This window comes from Haemaphysalis longicornis, unplaced genomic scaffold (assembly GCF_048455015.1).
Source record: "Haemaphysalis longicornis isolate Haplotype H1 unplaced genomic scaffold, Haemaphysalis longicornis Haplotype H1 scaffold_1, whole genome shotgun sequence".
In the NCBI taxonomy this organism is placed as follows: domain Eukaryota; kingdom Metazoa; phylum Arthropoda; class Arachnida; order Ixodida; family Ixodidae; genus Haemaphysalis; species Haemaphysalis longicornis.
The window spans coordinates 401876110-401894155 of NW_027526203.1; the positions used below are offsets into that span (position 1 = coordinate 401876110).

An 18046-nucleotide genomic window follows, 5' to 3' on the forward strand; every position below is an offset into this window, starting at 1 on the left:
GGTACCTGCTGCAATGGCCCAGTGGCTGTGGCGTTGTGCTGTAGAGACTGGTTCTATCCCGGCCGCAGCGGCTGCTTTTCTGATGGCAGCGAAAAGCAAAAATGCCTGGGTGTCGAGATTTCAGCGCAAATTAAAGATCCCCAAGGTGTCAAAGTTAGTCCGGAGCCGTCCACTATGGCGCGCCTCATAGCCCATGTGTAGCTTCAGTGCATTAAACCCCATAATCAATCAGTTGGTTGTTCCAGGTTCCCAGCCTCCCAACCACCAATCATCATAGTGCCATCCTTGCAGTGGTATTTCATGGATTGTTCTACCTGTAATATAACATCATGTGTTTCTCCCAATTTTCTCCCGCAGGCTTGGCAACAGCTCGTAAGAAGCACATTCAAGGCCCAGTCAGCATTTATATGAAACCAAATATTCCTCATGGTTTTGTGCACCTGTCTCTAGGTTATTCTGTATCAATCTTGAAGCATCTTGCCAAGCCTCCCACTCCCCTTTCTTTTGCGTTTCTTTACTCACACTTGCAATATAATGAAAGTTTAGTATCTTTGGTCACAGATGGCAAGGTTTGAATTTATTATTGTATATTAATACAGTCTAGTCCACTTTTAACAATATCCAAGTGCCAAGAAAATCCCGTCGTTATAACCGATGATTGTTATATGCGGGTTGCTAAATAAAAAAGACGTAGCAGAGCTTTGTGTCTCATTTATATTAATGATATTGTGAATGAAGTTCCTGTTAAAATCAAGTTGTACGCTGATGACTGTGCTGCGGTGACAGACACTAACATTGGAAAATATGCCTGCATATACTACAACAAGTTGTAAATGAATGTCACCACGAATGCTGCAAATATTGACTCTGCAATAAAAATGACTGCTGTTTGATTTCTTTTATTATTGTACATGGCAGTTCTTAAAGATCAATACTCTGCGACCCTAATAATCCGAAAAACTCCGAATTCTGTGTACTCTGAAAGGGCGCTCCGAAAAACTCCGAATTCGCAAAAATAAATAAACTCCGAAAAACGCCCTCCGAATTTGCTCAAAAATAAACTCCGAAAACGGAGAACCGTAGTTATATCCGATATATTGTTATAAACGGTATCGTCGTAAGTGGACTCGACTGTACATAATATGCAGGCCATGTAAACGATAACATGTTCTTGAGCTACAAAAATAAAATTTGAAGTTAACTATAACTAATATTGTGTTTTATTAATTACTTTATTAATGGGGGGGCAGGGGTTCCTAAGTTTGTTTATCGTTATAAGTGAACTCGACTGTACATAATATGCAGGCCATGTAAATGATAACATGTTCTTGAGCTACAAAAATAAAATTTGGAGCTAACTATAACTAATATTGTGTTTTATTAATTACTTTATTTATGAAGGGGGCGGGGGTTCCTAAGTTTGTTTATGGATGTGGACAAAAATACCAGAAATCAAGAAAGCAAGCAGACCACTTGTCTTGTATATGTTGTGCATATAGTATATGGTTCGTAACCCCCCCTCCCCCTCATTGTATAATTCAATAAACACTCATTACCAGTGTTACTGCATGCCTGGCACTCCTCCTAACTTTTCTCCATGGATGGTCATCTGTGGCTCCATCTCTGTTCCTCATATTTATCACTTGTTTCCAATGACGTATTTTTCTTTATTAACCCCAAACTAGTAAAGTGATAGCATTAATTTTATGCAAAAGTAGCTTGCCTTTTGTGGAAATTGTACATACTTGCCAAATATTATGATGTGATGCTTGTTAACTGTTTGAAGCAGTATAATAAACACTTTTAATGAGTGATTTTGGATATCTACTTTCTTTTGTATACATCAAGGTCACAAAGCACCTCTTTCTGTGCCTAAGTTTACTGGTTTGGTTCCCATCAAAGCCATGGGCGGTTCTTTGTAGTTCCTCCTGTCCCTGTTAGCAGGAGGCTTATCATCATCATCATCATCATTTATTGTAGCCTTAAGGGTCCCTTGCGGGGTATTACATAAGGGGGGAGCAAGTACAAAGATTCCACAGTAGGTGATGGTCAATGGTACAGGCATAGAAGTGAGGCAGATTCATAATGAAATGGCAGCAACACAGCAAATATATGTACATATATACATATAGGAACTGTAACAATAAAAATAAAGATTAACAACTGAAATGATTTGTGATTAACTGCTTGAACACTGAGGGGTCGCGTTCGTTGACTATGGTTTTAGGTAGGTTATTCCAATCTTCTATGGCTGCAGGTAAAAAGGATTTGTTAAAAGCGTTAGTTGACCCATGTAGGCACTGCAAACTTAACGAGTTAAACAGGCGATGCGATGAATGGGCAGGAGGGAGGAGGACTGTGCTGTGTTGTGAAGGGAAATTATAATATATTTTGTGTAAGAGGCAAAGTCAAGAAACTTTTCGGTGGATTTCGAGGGTGGGGAGGTTAAGAGATAGTTTAATGCTGGTAATACTTGAGTGCGGGTTGTACTGTGAGGAAATAAATGTAGCGGCACGATTCTGAATTGATTCAAGTGAATCTATCAAGTAATTTTGGTATGGGCTCCAAATAGCCGACACGTATTCAAATTTACTACGTGTAAAAGTTTCATAAGCCAGTTTTCGGATTTGGGGGGGACGGAAGGTTAGAGATCTTTTGATATAGCCAAGTGATTTAGCTGAGGCGGCGGTTAGTTGCTGTATGTGATCACACCATGTTAGATTGCTTGATATCACTACTCGGAGGTATCGATACGAATCAGCCTGGGTTAGGAAATTGTTGTTTACCGAATACTGGAAAGAAAAGTTACTGCGCTTGTGCGAAACTTGCATGACTTTACATTTGTTTATATTTAATTGCATCAGCCAGCATGAACACCATTTTTGTATGTTAGATAAGTCATTTTGAAGTATATTTTGGTCAGTGCTACTTGAAATGCAGCGGTAAAGTGTGTAGTCTGCGTACAGGCGAATGGTTGATGAAATTCTGTCTGGAATGTCATTAATAAAGATCAGAAATAAAAGGAGCCCAAGTACTGACCCTTGCGGAACACCGGATATTACCTTCATGTGAGTTGATTGGTGATTCGCCACAACAGTCAATTGGACCCTATCGGTGAGGAAATTTTTAATCCAAGCTATAATTAATGGGTCAATGCTGAGAGAGAAAAGTTTATTTATAAGACGCCGATGGGGGACACGATTGAATGCTTTTGAAAAGTCAAGGTATATTAACACTAACAACATCACTACATTTTCTTAAACTCGTACTTTAGGCGTACGGAGTTGGGGGCAAACGACGCATCTGATTTTGTTATCTTGTATTCCGTTTACAACCACAGAACCTATGCAAGTTTACAATTCAACTTGTGCCTGAATTCACTTAAGCCTCTTTTTGCAAGGCTGCCTCTTGTAGTTCAACACAATGGATGTTTTAAAAGAGCATTGACATCTGATGGACATGCTGAGAGGTACTTCAGCGTTTATTTAGCCTCTGGATACAATTGCAAAGCATTGCTTTCCCTCGTGCGAGCTTCGCTGTGCAACTACACATGCAGTACTACTATATTCCTTGTAAAGGGAAAAACAAAGAGCCCATGTCTGCAAATTCTCTGCTCAACTCAAAGAACCCAAGTAGTCCAAGTTCACCTATAGGCCCTTGTTATGGTGCACCTCTAGCCTTGTCGTAGTGTTCTAAAGCCTGCTTGACTTGTGACTGGTTCAAGTGGAGGCATGGCCAGCCCTTGTGCATCAAGACAATGTGCATTCTTGTTTTATTTCAAAGAACTAATCTCTGATAACTTGCCGAATTTGATTCTAGCCCTGCAGGATGTTGGTTTAAACAAACTAGTTGATAAGAATTGACAGTTTCAAATTATTGTTGCCCGACATTAAGTTACATCATTGGTGAAGTACCGAAAATGGAGTCATTAGTATGGTAACTCCATGCTAGCACTAAAATGGTGTGATCAAATGACACCAGGGGCACCACCACAATCGTAGAGTCGTGTTCTTTCACAAGAGCTTTTGTCAGCCACAGCCAATTGCAAACTAGTTAACCTGTGATGCATGAGCAGCAAATAAGTGACTAGAGAGTCTACACTTTCATCTGTTTTCCTTATTACCTAGCTTAATTGTTTTATGTTTGCATTGAAATTGGCATAACTGTTAGTCTTACATGCCAATCTTTCAAAAGCACTAAACTTATTTTGTCGCCGTGCTGCCTTTAATATTCACAGTTCGTGAAAATAATGCTACAGTTACTAGTGTCAACGCAGTGTGTTGTCTTGACTCTGCTTGACCTCATCCCAATTTTAGCTGATTATAGCAATAACAACATACTAAGCAGTTTGGGCTCAATCCATTTGCTATGTATAGCTTCGGCATGTGAGAACTTCATCTTGTAAATGTTGAAGGAGTAGTTATGACAAAGGCTGTATAGCTTTTTGTTTTAACTGATAATTACATCTTTCATAGCTCCTTCAGCTTTTGGTTAACAACAAACGGTGCTGGTTTCTTTTTTTTTTTTAAGGAATTTTTGAAGCTGGCATTTCCTTCCCCACTTCCCTTCTTTTTGTGTGTGATTGAATTTTTCAAGTGATCAGGTGTAAAGTGTGTTACCTTTCCTTCGTGGAGCCGAGAGAGCACCAAACAAACTTCTGAGCCAGTCCTAAATGAGGCAACTGGGCCCGTGCAGTGCTGCCATGTAGGAAAAAATGTAGAAAATACCTCGCCTATTGAGCGGAACAGCTGACAGCCACGTTGGTATTGTCAGTTGTGCTAATAATCTCAGACTTTTGCCTCTGGTTGGTCTATGGGTTGGCCATAAAAAGGGACTATAGCTTGCGTTCACCTCTCAGAGATGGATCGAGAGTGGCCCCTTGGGTGTGATGGTTTGGTGGGGTGGATACCTTTTACAATGAGGGGTGGACAGCCCATACTGTAGGCTTAGCAGGGCTACTTTTGGAGATTCTTGGGGGTGGGCGATCACAGCCCCCCACTGGTTCACATGCATCAATCTTTTGAGCACACTTCTACATTCAGACACAGAAGATAGTGTACCGCCTGTTAAAAAGCTAGTGTTTAGTTAAAAATAGAGGTGTGCGAATATTTGAAGGCTCAAGCACTTTTTGAATAGGGTATGCTATTTGATTCAATTCGCAGTTCATTCTTACCCTTCGACGTTTTTGAATTTTTATATTTATGAATATATAATTGGTCTGCCACATGACATGCGAGCTTTTAAGCTTCACCACACAGAGGGAACCTCCAGGTTGGTTTTTTTGCATGACACTGAAGGTTTCTTATACATCTGCTACACGGCTGTTTCAAAGGCCTTCCAAAGGCCGTTGAACCAGTTTTCTATCGAATGCCCCTTTGTAAATACATCGGGCGCACTTGTGGGCGAGATTGAAAGTCGCCATGTAGCACAGGCATAAAAAAGCCTATAGCTCTTGTAGGCCTTTCGTGAGACAACTGCTAAGTCTGGTGAATGTAAACTGAAGTAGAACACTAGTGTGAAATTTATAACCCGAAAAGTAGTTTCCTGTCAATGTAGTAGCATGAGTAGGGAATCAAGGGGTGTTGTTGATTTGCAGTAAGGTCATACCAGCCACTAGCCTGCCTTTTTTTAATGACTGGAGGAGCCAAATATGCTGCCTGGAATCACATACAGCGGGGTGAGGAACCTGCATTTCTTCGCGGCAGGTAGGCAAATTTTTGCTCCTCTGCTTTGCCATATTGTTGTAATCTCCTTTGTAATCTCTTACCTTTAATTTTTTTGTGCATTGAGCACTAGTCGAGCTCTGACTGCCTAAGTTAACAGGTGTCCCGATTTAGGTGGGGCATGCCCCGGCCGGTTTTGTGGCTGTGGTCCTGCTGCCCCGGCAGCCTGCTTGTGGGGCGCTGTTTTGTCCCGCCTTTGGCCGAAAGTATGGAAGCCCAGCCAAAAAAAAAAACAAACAAACAATTGGAGCCCTAATTGGGCCTGCCGAAAAGACAATAGGACCAATTGGAATACCATTTGGTTTCAACTGAACCAATTGTGCTTTTCAGCAGGTCCAAATGGACCTCCAGTTGGTTTTTCTTTCTTTTTTTTTTTTTTTTTCGGCTGGGAGACGGGTATCAAGCCCTGTGTCACGAATGAAAAGCTGGAGGAATGGAAGAGCCAAAAGAAACCGTTTGAGGAACTTCAAGAAAACAGCGCAGACAACTAGCTTGGTCTGCTTGGTCTGAGCTGTTTACTTAAAGTTACAGTGTACCAACAATTGCCATTCAGCACACCAAACTTCTGCGTCCGAGGAACGGTGGGAGGACGTGCTTCTTCAGCATAACGAATGACGTGCCTTGCAACGATATCAAGACTATCGTCGAGTACGCCATGTGCTTGCCAGACACAAACGCGCCAGAGGAAAGGGCGTTTTCCTTGATGAGTAAAATATGGACTGCAGAAAAGATGCTGCTTCGTTTGACCGAACTCAAAGCTACAGACGCATCAGCAAAAATGAATTGTTGAGGGCAAGAGGTATCAATTACTGGACAGGAGAAAACCTGGAGGACCAGGAAGCCGCATGGTGCAGATCCCGCTCTTTTTTCGTCGCTGATAAGCTCTGTGCACACTAAAGCAAAGATATTCGTATTCGGAAATATTTGATTCGATTCGCAGTAAGTTTTTGCTAGTTGCTGCAGGCGAGTAGTGCGATGTATTCTGGCACGCTGTTATCGGCATCGAGCAATGATGCAGCACTTTTCTTTTTCTGTCCTCCGTAGGAAAAGTCCATTGGTTTGAGTCGCAAAGTTTCTCTCCGTGGTTTGATATAGATAATGGTTTTTCCTAGTTTTACCGGTCAAAATCTGGTACAATCATTAGTTCAATAGTAAAAAGAAAGAACGAAAGGACTCTCACTTTTTAAACTAAAACTATAAATTTATCCACACACAATTTTATTTAGGACAGTCAAAGGTTCTGTTGAAGTTATTTAGCTAAAAAGGGCATTATTTAATAGTAGGTAGCTAGCGCCGCCAGTTGTGCATTCTCTCTCAGGCCGGTTGTCAAGCCAGCGGCCAGCCGTCGTGCTGTATTCGGCGTGCTAAAAATTGTGTTGTCATTGCTTACTCGGGAACTGACGGCATTAGTTGCTACAACAGTTTAAATCATGGGCACTGCACGATATGACCGGGCAATCACCGTTTTCTCCCCTGATGGGCACCTCTTTCAAGTTGAATACGCTCAGGAAGCCGTAAAGAAAGGCTCTACAGCGGTAAGCGTTCTGGGGGCCTTGTGTAGCGGCTTGGTTCGATCTTTTAATGCTTCACAGTAAATAGTGCTGCGAAATGATCCAAGGGGGCTGATTTTCCAAAATCGAAATCGTTAGCACGAGGAAGAAAAATATATTAGCGCAACTAAGTAGACCCCAGCTGTGTCTACTTTAAGAATGCACACAAATTCGAGTCTGTTGTAAACGATGTGAAGGAGGAAAAAAATGCCGGGAAACTGATTTGAGCGAGGTTAAATTGTTAGCTTGCGAAAATTCTATGCACTGCGTAGATGCAGAGCTGAGCAGTATCTGCTATCACCGCGTACGCACCAGGTAGGTCAGTTGTACTTTTCCTTCTCTTCCCCTGAAATTATCCAGGTTGGCATCAAAGGTGCGAATATCGTTGTCCTTGCCGTGGAAAAGAAATCCGTCGCCAAGTTGCAGGAGGAAAGGACAGTAAGGAAGATTTGCCTCCTTGATGACCATGTTGTCATGGCATTTGCAGGTAAACGACCTTGTGTGGTAAATTTCAACTTGTGAAATATCCAGTCGATTGAAACATCGTTTTTGCTTCGTTTGTTGTTTCGTTTCTGTGAAGGGCTCACTGCTGACGCAAGAATACTGATTGACCGAGCTAGAGTGGAATGCCAAAGCCACAAGCTCACTGTAGAGGACCCCGTCACACTGGAATACATAACCCGCTACATTGCTCAGCTAAAACAGGTATGCAAACTGTTCCAGCTTTTGATGTTTTGTGTGCCGTGTATATGTTTTAATCTCAGGTTGCAGGTAGTTGAACTCATTGTTTTTCGTATGATGCACATAATTGCGCAAAATAACATGACTTGGCATGTTGTGTTCAGTTAAATTTCCTTCCAAATGAAGACAATGTTTCATTTGCCAGCTAAAACAAACTGATGTACATTCCATTTATTGCTTCATGGGTTCCGTCATGCTCCCCTTAAGAGAATCAAGTGTCGTGATTTGCAAACTGAAGTTCTGACGTGTTGAAAATCTAACCATGGTTGCTTACTCTGCAGAGGTGGTGTCATGTAAGGCTTCTATGTAAAAAGGATATTATCACTGTGTACGAAAGTAAACACTGTGTGGCCTACTCATGAGGTTGGAAGTCATTTTGTGTTTCTTGGTGCTCTGGCATGAAAATGTCAAAACTAGGAAAGCACTGGCATGTAACTGGCGGCGGGCATGTATTGCATAGGAGGCAGAAATGCCAGCACTGGAATTGAATCATCTCCCAAGTAGCTTGCTGGCCACTCCATTTGCTCTACGTGCTTCCGAAAAGGCCCATGGTGCTCTTGATTTCTGAACACTCTATCATCAAGCTTACGTATGGTTCCTAGCCTACTTAGACTGCGGTATAAAGGGGATCAGTACTGGTCAAGCTGAGGCACTGTCCTGTTATCAAAAGCAGTGGTGTCCAGCAAGGAACCAAACAAATGCAGCAGATGCTGCAGCTGCAGGAAAAGAAAATGCAGTCGTTAAATGGCACATTGGAGCACAATTTCTTCTATGTGTCTCCTACTATTAGAAGAACCTAGAAGTAGGCTATTCGGTCTATTTGGTAGTGGCTCCTGAAACACGGGGCAAGTATGACATGTACACAAAAAGTAGATGACACACGGCATTGTGATTGTGTTGGTTTTATGCTGTGTTTTAATTCACTGATGCCCTATAGTTTATCAATTGTGGCTTCAGTGTTTTGCTCAAACCTTGCATCCTTCCCCAAAACTGGCTACCCATGGCTGTGTAAACAAACAAACAAAAAAGCTGAATGGCCCTTATCGTTACTGTGGAATAGGATTTGCGCCCCTGTATGAAATTTTCGTGCGAAGGTTACTGCTAAAATTTACTTGTATGTCAGGACAATTTTAGACGTCTCAGCCGTAATAAATACTGTTCCAGGTCAGGGCTGAGAAAAACTGCAGCGTCTGCGTTGTGGTTTAGAGGTTTCGTCTTAGCACCCTGCTACTGAGGGTGGTAGTTCGGCTTTGGCTCTTGCCTCCTCCATTTTTTACATTTAAGCTTTAATTACAATTTTCATAGCTTGGGTAAGTTTGTCGGTATTTTAAATGATCTTTTTCTGTTCGTGAGGTTATGTTATGCCAGTTTACGTTCCATTGCGTTAATGAAGGGTGAAGGAGTGCAATAGCTTTAGCTTACAAGGTTCATATGGAGAGGTTACTTTTTTGTTGTGTATTGCTTGAAAGTGGTAAAGAGGGTCTTTTAGTGGGCCTTGTAGGGCATTTTCTAACTCGTACAGTATGTAAAAAAGGTGTTGTTTCTGGGAGCGATTTCTGGTGTTATTTAAATCTAGTCAATTTCATTGCCACTGGCTTGACTTTTGATGACAGTGGCAAATCATTGAGCAATGTCACTGCTGTCTGGTTTGGTTGCGATGTTTTTGCTTGTTGGTTTTAGGCATAAGAGGCGGTACCCAACATGTCTTCAAATTTGTGTGTTGCCATTTTGAGTGCAGCTTTAAAAAATGAAATGGGCTTGTAGTATTGAACCCAGGCCCCTTGTATTTCAAAGCAGAAACTGTAACCACTTGGCCACAACTCCTTTGCAGTAGGAAAATAATATTTCTGGGTTTTGTACTAAAGTTTTGCATCATTGGGAAGTTCAAAATGCGTAAGAAAAATTCATCATGGTTTTTATAATTTGCCTGAAGTGTAGCCAGAAGCTGAGAAATGTCGGCCTTTGCTGAATAGGTGGTCATCTAGTTTGGAAAAAAAAAAGACAAAGTTCTTTAGCAACATATGCCATGTACCCACGTCGGGTTGTCCAAGAGGGAACAAAAGCTCTGTGCTAGAAATGCTGGCTTCCTTACTTGCCAGCTTGGTCGATCAGGCGGTTTATTTGTGCATTCTGTGTACTGAAAAAATTTCTCAGCAAACGTATTTTTTTCTTTTGAAAAAGAATATGCAAGTTAATAACAGATGAATGTGTGGGCAAATAACTTTCAGTGATCATGCTTAGTGGTGCAGAAAAAAAAATTCAGTGCTTCTGTGCATGTGTGCTGTTCATAGATTTTTATTTAAAGGGATGGTGTTGATATTTTTTTCAGAGGTACACACAAAGCAATGGCCGGCGGCCTTTCGGCATCTCTGCACTTATAGCTGGGTTTGACTTCGATGGCACCCCCAGACTTTTTCAGACTGACCCATCCGGGGTTTACCACGAGTGGAAGGTGGGTGGTGTATGGACTGCTGTGCTGTGGCTTTTGCCTGTGGTGCCCTACCAAGGCAGACTGTACGTGATAACACACGCCGATTCCCTCTGCTTTTTTGTCATTGCGCTAATTTTGTCTTGGGAGTGATAGCCACTTCAATGGCCTGGTGGCTGAGGCTTGTGCTACCGAGCCTGAGGATGCGGGTTCGATTTCCGGCTGTGGCGGCCACTTTCCAGATGGAGGCGAAAGGCAAAAAATGCCCGAGTGTTGAGATTTCCACACCCGTTAAAGGTCCCCAGGTGGTCGAAATTAATCCGGAGCCCTCCACTACGGCGCGCCTCATAGCTCAGGTGTAGCTTCAGTGCGCGAGCCCCTCCAAATAAAAAATTTATTGATGTTTTGGAAATGGCATGGTTGGTGCGCTGGATAAGAATGGTGTGCAGGAAAATTCTGCTGATGTACTAGTTTGTTTCATCACCTCCGCTTTGCATCATGAAGGCTCTGTTGTACCCCACCTGAATGACTTTGTTTAAAAGTGTGTTAGATAGTATGCTTTCATGGTGGAAGTATTTTCCCTGCAGTGTCCGCATACGAATGAGGTTTTGCTGTATATTTAGGTCCGAGGAAAGACTTGCCTTCATTTTGCTATGCTGACTACTTTGTCGCCTATTCATATTTGTTGTGTACTTCAAGGTATCGAGGCATGTTTTGGCAGATATGTAGCAGGGTATTGCTGTGGTAGGTTCTCCAGAATCTAAATGTCTCAACTTGTGCTCCACTACCAAAAGACATGCTGCACTCGGGTATTACTTCAGTGCAACATGTCATGGCATAGAAGCACGAGTGCGTACTGCGTGCACTGTGCTCGTCAGCTGCACAGAAGTCCGGCGCTTTGGGGTTGTCTCACACGACACTTGCCAATTGGCATAAGCGACATTTTCTTACGTGACCCTGTTTGACAGCGGGCCTGAGCATGCCGGTATTGTGGCGCCATCTAGAGGACTGGCGGTAAACAAAGCAACGGGAAACGTTTTGTCGTCTGCTGCAGCCCTAGTCAGCGTACTCAACATTCATTTCAAATACCTGCCCTGTATACGTCATCGCAGACGTCACAAAACACACAATATAGTGGGAGAATGGAAATCTTGGCTTAAATTGTGTAATTAGTGAATGAAGCATCGTTTGCTGCTGGTCAAACGTTGGGGGGCACTATGAAGCACCTAATCTTTCGAATAAAGCAAACTTGTATTTTGTCTTCATGCCTTTTTTAATGTTGCAAGCGAGTGAGGGAAGTATTGTTCTATTAGCAGTGGGTTGTTAAAAATGTGTTTTTAACCTAAAAGAGATTAAATTCATGTTTTCTTACATTTGTTGACCAATTTTTCTGTATTATGCTTTACTATCAACTAAGAAATATGTTGAAAAGCAGTTTAGAGGCATGTGGTGACTAAAAGTACGGATAAATTTTGAAATGAAATTCAGTACTTAACTTATTAAACTCGTTAGCTGTCTCTTTTTTTCCATGTATTATAGACTAGTGTCACTTTTGTGAGCAAAGGCAATGGCTGCCAAACTGTTCTCTCTGCTCACAATAATGTACCTCTGCGCTGGGAGTACAATCCCTGAGCTGAGTACATAGGGAATGTTTCTACAGTTTAGGAAACAATTTCAAAAAGTGTGTTCACAAAGAAAGCCCAAGGCTCCTCTTTAGTGACGGTAATAAGCTAAAATAGTGGACTTTTGGAGGTCTCTGCAAAAGAAAAGCAGATTTGCCATTTCTCCACAGCATGTGGATCTGCCAGCGTAAGGTTGCAGTGCCTCTACAGAAAAGTCTCACGTTGCAGCAGTGGTAGGCAGCCTTGACTCATGTGGTCTGTAGGAGCAGCTCTCCTTGATAGGCTGGGTCTGTGCGGCATCTGTCTCTGTGGGTGCCTGGGCTAGGAGAAGAAACTCCGGAGCGACTTATTTCTCCCATTGAGAAGCCTTTTCAGAGCAACATCAAAAATGCATCACCACAGAGTTTGTTTCCCCTTTTAATTTCAGTTTTACTTGACTCAAAAGTATTTCCTGTTTGTGTCTCTTTGATCTTGCAGGGTTTTGTTGTGCTTACCTTTTGTGCGTATGTATTCTACAAATTGCTGTGGCCAAAATGTGGTTTTGTGCCCCCTTTTTGTAATCCTTTAATGGCAGGCAAATGCAACCGGCCGGAGCGCCAAGAGTGTGCGCGAGTACCTCGAGAAGAACTACAATGCGGAGAAGATGCAGTCTGACGAAGGTGCGGTGAAGCTGGCAATACGTGCTCTCCTTGAGGTCATCCAGGGCCACAACCTGGAAGTGGCAGTCATGGAGCGCGGCAAGCCACTCAAGGTATCGTGTGGCTACCTCTCTTTTTGGGGACGGTTGGGCTGTTGTGCTCTTTGCTGCAGAGAAGCAGTGAAGTCGTCGTGTCTCGCATTGTTTCATACCGCTCAAATGTGGGTGTGGAGAAAGTTTCGCTGGAACATTTTCAGAAGTACAATGGTTCGCCCAGCCCACTCACATTTAACGCTCCTTGGGAAGGGAACCGATTTGTCAAAAATACGGAGGCAGATGAAGAAATTTTTTTTGCTCTATACATTTGTCTAAGTATTTAGTAATTGATGGAGGTTTTTCGATGCCAGATGATGCTTTTTGTGCTGTTCCATGTCATGGGGATGTTGCTGTGCTGTGGCAACACTGTCACCAATTAGGTAGGTGGCGAGAGGGGCCAGCTGTTGTGATGCACGAGCTCTGATTAAGGTGAGCCACAGGGTGCTTCGATTCACGCGTCCGTTGTGCAGGGTGGAGACACTTATACGCTGGTGCCGCCATTTTGGGCCACTCGCTCACCGCCGCAGAAAGTCATTGTATCAAAACCGTGTTAAAATTACCACTGCTACGCGGTTTACTGATGAAGCTTGAATCATCTTATCTGTTTCGCGTTGCTGGGCCTTGTGGGAAATTAAAGGAATAACGTGGTGAGCACTTTGACGTAATAGCGGCGGCATGGGACTGTTCAAAGGCTGTTTCCACCTTGTACGGCGGCGCTGGCATCGAGGCACCCTTATGAGCCACGGGATGCACGCGGCTGGCCTTTGTGCGCGTGCTGGCTAGCTCATACCACGGTCAGATTGTTGTTTGCCTCCTGTGCACAATCCGTAACTTGTTAAGCAGAAGCATACTGGAGATTGCCTGTGCCCTGGGAATCCTAATTGGAGCGAGGAGAGCAGAACATGTCTTGAAAAAGTTAAGAGTTTGAAGGCTGAACAGAGGTTGAAATGGCAGGCTACATGAGTGTGATGTGGAAGCTGGGCGTAAACATTCAAGGAAAGCTTGAGAATGTCTGCAGCAGAAAATGCACTGTTGCACAACCTCACTAGCCTCCCTCCCATTGAAATCATAAAGTAATAACTGATCTTCTATGTTACGTTGTCGCAACTCACTACCATCTTTACATTGGGATCATTACACGTCTATTTGCTATGCTGCATTGTCATAGGCAACTCCCGTTGTCTTTTTATCTATAATTCATAACTGAACTGTCATTTTGTAGCTTATTCTATATGTTTAGCACATTGTTTACTGTCTCATATCTACTACCAGATTACATTGCTTGGAAGCAAGTTGAACTTTATTGAAAAGTAGTGCTCACCTGGATAATGAGGCCTAATGTTTTGAAGTCCATATTTATACATCCTATCTATACACGAAGCAGAATAAAAAAAAAGTGCCTCTCTTTCTGGTAGCTGCCAACAGTGGCCCAACTCCTTTGCTGGGGCAGTGTCAACTATTGACCGAGTTGTCTCCATGAGAAAATACGTGTCAATAACCTATGCCCAAACGCAAGAACCAAGCAGAAATCTGCACGCAATACTTTCTCATTGTTGGTGTAGAAAGGTATGCAAGAAGAAAAAGTTAGTACTGGGGCTTATGGCATTGCACTATTGCCTAGTAATAACTTTTTGTGTCATCGCCAGTTCTAAGTATTGAGGGAAAAAAATGCAGTATTGTTTTTTTAGGTTTTCCCCTTTTTCTACGGTAACCATTAAAGGGGCCATGCAGACAAAACACAAGTTTGGTTCATTTGAAAGATTGCAACAACAGAATCCTACTGACACCACTTATAACGCACATTTAGCTCAAATAAGGTATGTGATTAGGAAAAAAGGGAATGGCTATGTGACCCACTAGCTCATTTCCCGCAACAGAATCTACGATGTCATATGCCCAGCTGTGCGACTGGCTGAGGCCGGCAAAAGCAAACGCAAATTAGGCAGGGCTTATAAGCTTGCCGAAGGAACTGTTGCACTTAAATGTAATGCATATTCATTTTACAGCAGTAAGAATGGTGGGGTAAACAATGAAAGTTACGAAAATACACGTAAAAATAGAAGTACCGATGCGCACTGCTTTTGGTAGTGGACACACTATGCCTGTTTTAGCTGCACAGCAGTTCGCCGCTTTGGAGTTAGTTGTCTTACACAACACTGGCTGATTGGCATAAGTAAGCTACGTTGTCTTACGTGTCCCTGTTTGTCGAACATACCCCATGTTTCACGAAACGATTACTTTTTACCGTAACAAAAATAAGCCACAAGCAAATACGGTCAAAAATATAGCAATGGCGGACACCGGTCCATGGCTGACTATGGTAGCGCCATCTGGCAAAACTGACGGTAAGCAAGGCTGCAGAGCCTAATGATGCACTGGAAGTTTGTTTGCATACCCGCCCTCATGACTTCATAACAGACGTCATGGAAACGCTATTTGGCGGGACAATGAAAATTTTAACCTAAAGTGATTAATTTCTTGGTAAATACTGCATCGTTTGCTGCCGGACAAGCTCTGGGGGCACTATAAAACATGAAATTTTTTGAATAAAAAAACTTGCATTTTATTTGCATGGCCCCTTTAAACATGTTATCCAGTACTAAGAGAGAAGTGAAGCAAATATGCTTTGTAGTCTTGCAAACTTGCTGCAGATTTAGTTTTAGCACAAAATACAGGTTAACAAATAAAAATTTAAAATGAAGCTTGCGAAGTTTATTCTTGTTGATTAAAAATATGTTAATAAACAAGGTTTCCCGTTTCTCGAAATACACAAAGTGCTTCTGTGGCATTATTTGTTCGCAGAGTGGCAGCAATTCAATTAGCAAATCATAGCGACTATCCCGCTTTTTACCGCCATTCCCCTTCTCCTCAAGATGAAGAACGACTGCCCCTCCCCTTTCGTGCCACGTGCGCTTCACTAACACGGGGTTGGATTGAGGAGGCGTGCACTTTCACATTAGCGGAGTCGCGGTCATCTTGTGCCAGGCGAGAAGCAAGAACGCCCGTGTGTACGAGATTTCGGCGCACGTTACGGATCCTCAGGCGGTCGAAATTAATCCGGGGCCCTCCACTGCGACGCGCCTCATCGCCTGCGTTGCGTCGGCACGTTAAACCCCACAATCAATGAATTAATCATCGTGCACCTTGCCGTCATTCCTCCCGACCTCTTCACGGAGGAGTGTGCTTTTTTTGTTGTTGTTGTTGTCGACGGCAACAGGCGTGAAAGATCCTGGGGAGAGCAACACTAACATAAACCTGCAAAGCTTAATTGACTTTGAGTGGCTGCTGAAACTGAAGCAGATTGATTTCAATTTGCACTGTGCGCATCACCAGCATTCATTAACCCTTTGCAGTAGTCCATTGTTGGGCCCTGCCCGGAAACACAACACAGCCGTAGCAGTTTGCTGTTGAGGTATGCCCGACTTGGGTGTTCAAGGTTAAATTTCGCGGTCCTTCTCACTGCGATGTGCCCGCATTATTTGTATACATGATACGCTGTCTCTTGAGGGATAAGTGAACTTTGTTGAAGTTTTCTTTTTGCACTAGGGTGCAGCAGAATGTTCAGCATAGGCCTTCTGGATTTCAGAGCTTTTTGACGTGCGCGCGGTTTGCTGAGAAGCATGGCCGCTTTCTTATTGCGTGCGTTCTACACTGGTGCACTTAGGGAAAGCAATGATGACTTCAGTGAAGAAGAGAATAGTGTGCCTCCATTAGTTGGTGATGACAATGATTTGACAGAAGAATGAGAAGACAACAACGACGGCGGCGGAGACAGCGCCATGCAGATCATTGCTCTTTGAGCTACGCATTTTGTTGAAAGACAATGAAATGGTGGCGAAAGCTTTTTTTAAGGAATATTGAGGTTTCCATTGCCGTTAGTTTTATTTGGAGGCGCACACAACTGCAGAATCATGGCGAGCTGCAGAATCAAGAAAGAGCAGCAAAACCTGCAGTGCCGCTACCACCTCATCCGATAGCTGGTGGGTGATCCGAGGACTCGAGCCAAAAAGCCGAGCCCATCTGCACGTATGTAGTGCAAAGAACGGCTAGATGGGACAAGCCATTTCATCTACAAGCTCCCAGGCAAAAGCAGCAAGGACTATGCTGTTTCTAGTGATAGAAAAACAAAAGGAGGCAGGGGGAAGCGGTGTTTTTCTGAAAAACATGCAGTAACAACCCTGGCCTGCACCCAGGAAAATGCTTCGAGCTGTTTCACACGCAGCTCAAGTATCGGTAAAGGAGTTGCAAGCAGAATGCGAGAGAAAAAATAAATATTCTGTGAGTTTTTCTTGCACAGTTTGCATTTTTCTTCGCAGCGCCAGAAACTGGCAAAACCAGAACAGCCGGAAAGTCGGTGAAATTTCCTGATTGCAAAGGGTTAATGGTGCACCGTATCGGCAGTTCCCGTTTTCCTTCTGTTCGCATAGGTTGTTAGATTGAATAGAGTGTGTGCCCTTCTTTCTTTTTTTGCAGTGGTTACTTGCTTTTCGCTTTTTACTATGCAGCCCGTCCTTGTAAAATCTGGCGTTATGGTTCTGTACAATTCATTATATCTTGGTTGTTTCATTCTAGATGCTGGAGGCCAAGGAGATTGAAAAGTATGTTGAAGAAATTGAAAAGGAGAAGGAAGAAGAAGCTGAAAAGAAGAAACAAAAGAAGTAAAAGCCTCTCCAGCTGAACACTGTACTGACAGTCTTGTGTCAGTAAATCAGACATGTAATTGTTTACTGCAATGAAGTTTTCTTATTGCATATCGCAGATAACAGAGAAGTCTACTTTTTTGTCAACAATAATATGTTGAAATTTCTCCGTTTTAAATAGCCTCAATGGAGTTCTGTTTGATGATGAAACCAATTACAAGACTTCTTGATCTTTCTTCCAAAAAGACATTTTGTCTAGCTTAAGGAGTATTGGATGGCAGACCAGTGGTATTTTTAAAGCTGTTTGACTAGGTTTAACGAGATATCAAAAGGCTGCATCTAGCGTTCCGTCCAGACGGAACAGCACCTGCCACATAAGTTTCATCGAGAGAAAATGTCACTCGCAGTGAGAGCAGTCTTTCTTGATTTTTTACCCAACCGGCCAAACTGCTTCTGCTCATTGACTAGCCAGTCACTTATTCATCACTTAATAATTGCAGATGAGTGGACTAACTCTCACTTTGTCAAACGGAACTCTTAAGCTGCTACCACAATCACAGCCGCTTCACAACAAGCAGCGAGAGCAGTCTTTCTTAATATTTACCTAAT

At 42.9% G+C, this 18046-nt stretch overlaps 2 protein-coding genes across 3 annotated transcripts in view; both read left to right on the forward strand.

Moving 5' to 3' along the window:
• Positions 1-1814, forward strand: part of LOC144155425 (type I phosphatidylinositol 4,5-bisphosphate 4-phosphatase-B-like) — a 36591-nt gene extending 34777 nt beyond the window's left edge. The window contains exon 9 of one of the 2 annotated variants that reach the window (XM_077686835.1): positions 358-1814. The gene's annotated coding sequence lies outside the window, so the exon portion shown is untranslated. The other variant, XM_077686837.1, reaches the window with a different exon arrangement.
• A 5228-nt stretch (positions 1815-7042) lies between these two features.
• Prosalpha4 (proteasome alpha4 subunit) lies at positions 7043-17530 on the forward strand. Its single transcript, XM_077686839.1, has 6 exons — positions 7043-7258; positions 7634-7760; positions 7854-7978; positions 10344-10466; positions 12639-12815; positions 17370-17530. Exons 1-6 carry the CDS (start codon positions 7154-7156, stop codon positions 17457-17459), a joined length of 747 nt encoding a protein of 248 aa, XP_077542965.1. The 5' UTR covers positions 7043-7153; the 3' UTR covers positions 17460-17530.
• The last annotated feature ends 516 nt before the right edge of the window (positions 17531-18046 follow it).